Source organism: Penicillium alfredii (genome assembly GCF_028826965.1).
Source record: "Penicillium alfredii strain IBT 34128 chromosome Unknown utg000004l_segment0_segment0, whole genome shotgun sequence".
Classification (NCBI taxonomy): Eukaryota; Fungi; Ascomycota; class Eurotiomycetes; order Eurotiales; family Aspergillaceae; genus Penicillium; species Penicillium alfredii.
Genome location: NW_026622701.1, coordinates 2,534,801 through 2,538,285, shown reverse-complemented (window position 1 = coordinate 2,538,285; position 3,485 = coordinate 2,534,801). Strand labels below are relative to the sequence as shown.

General features: G+C 52.9%; 2 protein-coding genes across 2 annotated transcripts; one reads left to right on the top strand and one right to left on the bottom strand.

Annotated features, from left to right (window-relative positions):
• Nucleotides 1–1,147: 1,147 nt before the first annotated feature.
• On the top strand, nt 1,148–2,387 carry NUU61_002610 (alpha/beta fold hydrolase; the record flags this gene model as incomplete). The annotated part of the gene is made up of 2 exons (XM_056653192.1): nt 1,148–1,473; nt 1,541–2,387. 2 exons carry the CDS (start codon nt 1,148–1,150, stop codon nt 2,385–2,387), a joined length of 1,173 nt encoding a protein of 390 aa, XP_056514259.1.
• Nucleotides 2,388–2,578: 191 nt separating this feature from the next.
• NUU61_002609 (DUF3716 domain-containing protein) lies at nt 2,579–3,086 on the bottom strand (the record flags this gene model as incomplete). Its single annotated transcript, XM_056653191.1, is given in 2 exon segments — nt 2,579–2,719; nt 2,733–3,086. 2 exon segments carry the CDS (start codon nt 3,084–3,086, stop codon nt 2,579–2,581), a joined length of 495 nt encoding a protein of 164 aa, XP_056514258.1.
• Between the last annotated feature and the right edge of the window lie 399 nt (nt 3,087–3,485).

The window sequence follows — 3,485 nt, the reverse complement described above, 5'->3', positions numbered from 1 at the left end:
GAACTGAGAAAAAATGGAAACAAAATAGAAAAAGTGAAGGGCGAAAAAAGTTGGGTAAAGTTGAGATCTCAACCTCCCGGTCGCTCTCCCACTTAGCCCTAAATGCCCTAATTAGGGGGTTACCATCGATCCCCATCACCACTTTTTCTTTTTCTTTTTTACCCCGGGGAGGAATCTTAATTTCCGGGCAAGGCGTGGAAAAAGCAAATATGCGCTGCCATCCTGCCATCCCTGCTTTTCTCATGAACTGGTGGGGGGTGTATCCCCTAGCAAACCAAGTCCAACGTCCATTAGGCAGCGATAGTATATCGCAGACACCTGGCCAAGTATTTGAGCAGACGGTGACCATCGTAGGCCATTACCAAATTCTTCTTCAATTATTACGATTCTCGGACACCTCTAACGCATTATTTGGCGATGAAGTCCAAATCATCTCCTGTTACAGTGTTGTCCAGTCTTCGTGATAGGATTGCATCCATAACCTGTCAGCACCCTAGCACCCCACGACTGGCAGTGGAGACGCTATTGATCCAACATGATCCATTGATGCACCCATATGCAGCCTCGGGGTCTGGCATGATTCAAACCCATCGTATTTTCTAGTTCATGACTTCCATGGTTTCTTCAAGGTTAATTCCCGGTGATTTTCTCGGCACGCCGTAACCTACTTTTCTACTGACGCAATGTCGGATAGGACTAGATTGAACTTCCGCCAGTCTTCCGTGATCGGTGACCGACGTCGATCATCCCGAATGCCGAATCATGATTGTAGCGTCTCAATCGAAGTTATCAAGACTTTGAGAGCGAACCTATCGAATCTCTTGCGGATCTTAATTCCCCCTAATGCCTTCGGACCCCAATGGAGCCCACCCCATTTGCACTCCACCCGCCCCTCAAACTAAGGACTACTAAGTCCAAAAACTAAGGTTAAAACCTGGGGCTTTGACAAATATCACATCTGCGGACTCCTAAGATCGTCCACGAATCATGGTGCCCTCCAATCACCCAATGCCGTGTCAACAGCACACCTTAAAAGGGGTGTGCACAGGTCGATATAAAGGAACCGTGCCATCTCCATCCAAAACTATCAAAGTCAAAATCCCAAGTTTTTGCCACCAGCCACTCTCCTTAAGATCCTTTTCCAACTATGCTGGTTTCTGGAATTTTCCTCTGGGCCCTGACGGCCGGTGCCGTCTCTGCGAAGACCTGCCACAACATCACCGTGGAGGTCCCGGTCACCGCACGGAACGGTCTGTTCGACAAGGTGCAAACCCCCAAGACGAACAGCGAGGCCACCGCATTTGCCATTTCCGCGACCAAGCAGGGTGGCAATGGAACCCAGGCCGCCTTGTCGGGATACCACACCGTCTCTGGCCACTACAACATCTCGGCCCAGTATTGCGTGCCCAAGCAGGCCAAGGGCAATGGCCACACGCTTCAGATCCTCACTCACGGTATTGGATTTGACAAGACGTGAGTTGCACCCTTACTTATATTTTGCAATATCGTCGGACTAGTCCGCTAATGCTGTGGAATATAGATACTGGGACCTGCCCTACAACAACTACAACTACTCTTACGTGGACCATGCACTGTCGCGCGGCTACCACACCTTCTCTTACGACCGACTGGGCATCGGCAAGTCGTCGCACGGCGAACCGAAGAACGAGATCCAGGCCTTCCTGGAAATCGAGGCGCTGGCCGAGCTCACCCGCCAGCTGCGCAAGGGCACCGTGCCCCAGATCCACGAGAAGCCCGCTAAGATCGTGCACGTCGGCCATTCGTTCGGCTCGACGCAGAGCTACGCCCTGAGCGCCAAGTACCCGGACATCTCCGACGGCCTGGTCCTGACAGGTTTCTCGACCAACGCCACCTACATTCCTTACTTCCTCGCCGGCGCCAGCTTCCAGCAGGCCCGCCTCAACCGCCAGTCCCCCGGCAACCTGACCAGCCGCAAGGGCCTGGACTACAGCCTCGGCTACCTGACCAGCGCCGACACCAGTAACAACGAGTTCCTTTTCTTCCAGCCCCCCTACTTCGACCCCGGTCTGCTGCTCTTCGCCGAGCAGAACAAGCACCCCGTCGCTGTCGGCGAGCTCTTGACTGTCGGCAGCCTGCCCATGCAGAGCAAGTTCTCGGGCCCTGTCCTTGTCCTTACCGGCTCCAGTGACCTCCCCTTTTGTGGTGGTGACTGTCTCGCTACCGGCGGCGCCGCGCCTTCCATCCCTGCTGAGGCTAAGCTGGCTTTCCCGGCTGCGAAGCCCTTCGCGGCTCACATCCAGCCGAACACTGGCCATGGCCTTAACATGCACTACAATGCTACGGCGGGCTACAAGTACATTTCCGACTTCTTGGGTGCCCACGGCCTTGCGGCTGAGAAGAAATAAGTGTGCAGAAACCACTGGGGGATTAGAGTCAAGCCTTCAGGTTTGAAATGACTCGAACTGGGGATCAATAGTTATAGATCCTGGTCTTATATGGACTTTACATTCTTTGGATATAATGCTCTTTCGAGTTTAATAGCGTAACCATGACGAGAAACAAATGCTCGTTCCGCTTATTTGTATAGATCTTTGCATTAATCGTGTTGGAAGTTGTATGTTCTTCGAGTCGAATGGCGCCGACGCTGGTCCAGCGCCCTGGTCCGTAACAAGACCACCAGCCGTCCAAATTGCAGCTGCGAGGCCTTGGCCAGCGGAGACAACTCCGGCGTGCCTTTCTTGAAATATAACAGTCAGCCATTCTGACTCGGTCTCCAGGCGATCCAGCACCTCCATCTCCTGGCGTCGAGCCTGGACACGGGCCTGACGGCGCTCCACCGGGGTCAAATCCTGCAACGGGATGGGGGACAGTTGAGCAGGACGACCCGGGTAGGCAGGCGAAATGTTTTTTTTTTTTTCTTTTCTTTTCAGCGGCGGAGTATTGCTTGTGGATTTGCATCGATCTTCCTGGCTGCGCCAGTGGCAATTGGCGCAGCACTGGAACCCGAGAAAGTCGTCCAAGAGCATGCATTTATCCCAGGGCCCGTGGTGGGCACGGCATGAGGTGCAAGGGTTCTCGGACCGCTTGCCGTCAACTTGGATCATGATCGAGTAAATCTTCTGGGTTAATTTGTTGACGGCCTGATGCTGGGTCTCGTCATCTCAGTCCTGGTTGATTTGGGCGACGGACTCCCGTCAAGATGGCAGCCCCTTCAGATGATGTAGGAGCTCTGACATGACCCGGAGCCTTTGGGGTCTGTTGGCCAGAAGAGCCGGCGGGTTCTTGGCTGGGTCTGTGACGGTAGATGACATGGCAATGATCGAGGGAGAAGTGAATAATATAGAGAAGAGTAAATTATAGCAGGGTGAGTAAATGATAGTGAGGCAGAGTAAGAGAAGATTATATATAGGTGAGAAAGGGTCAAGGCCCAACAATACCTCTTGCAATCGAAGACAGCCCACTCTTAAATGATTGAGTCCCCGGAGATCTCCATGAATTTTATC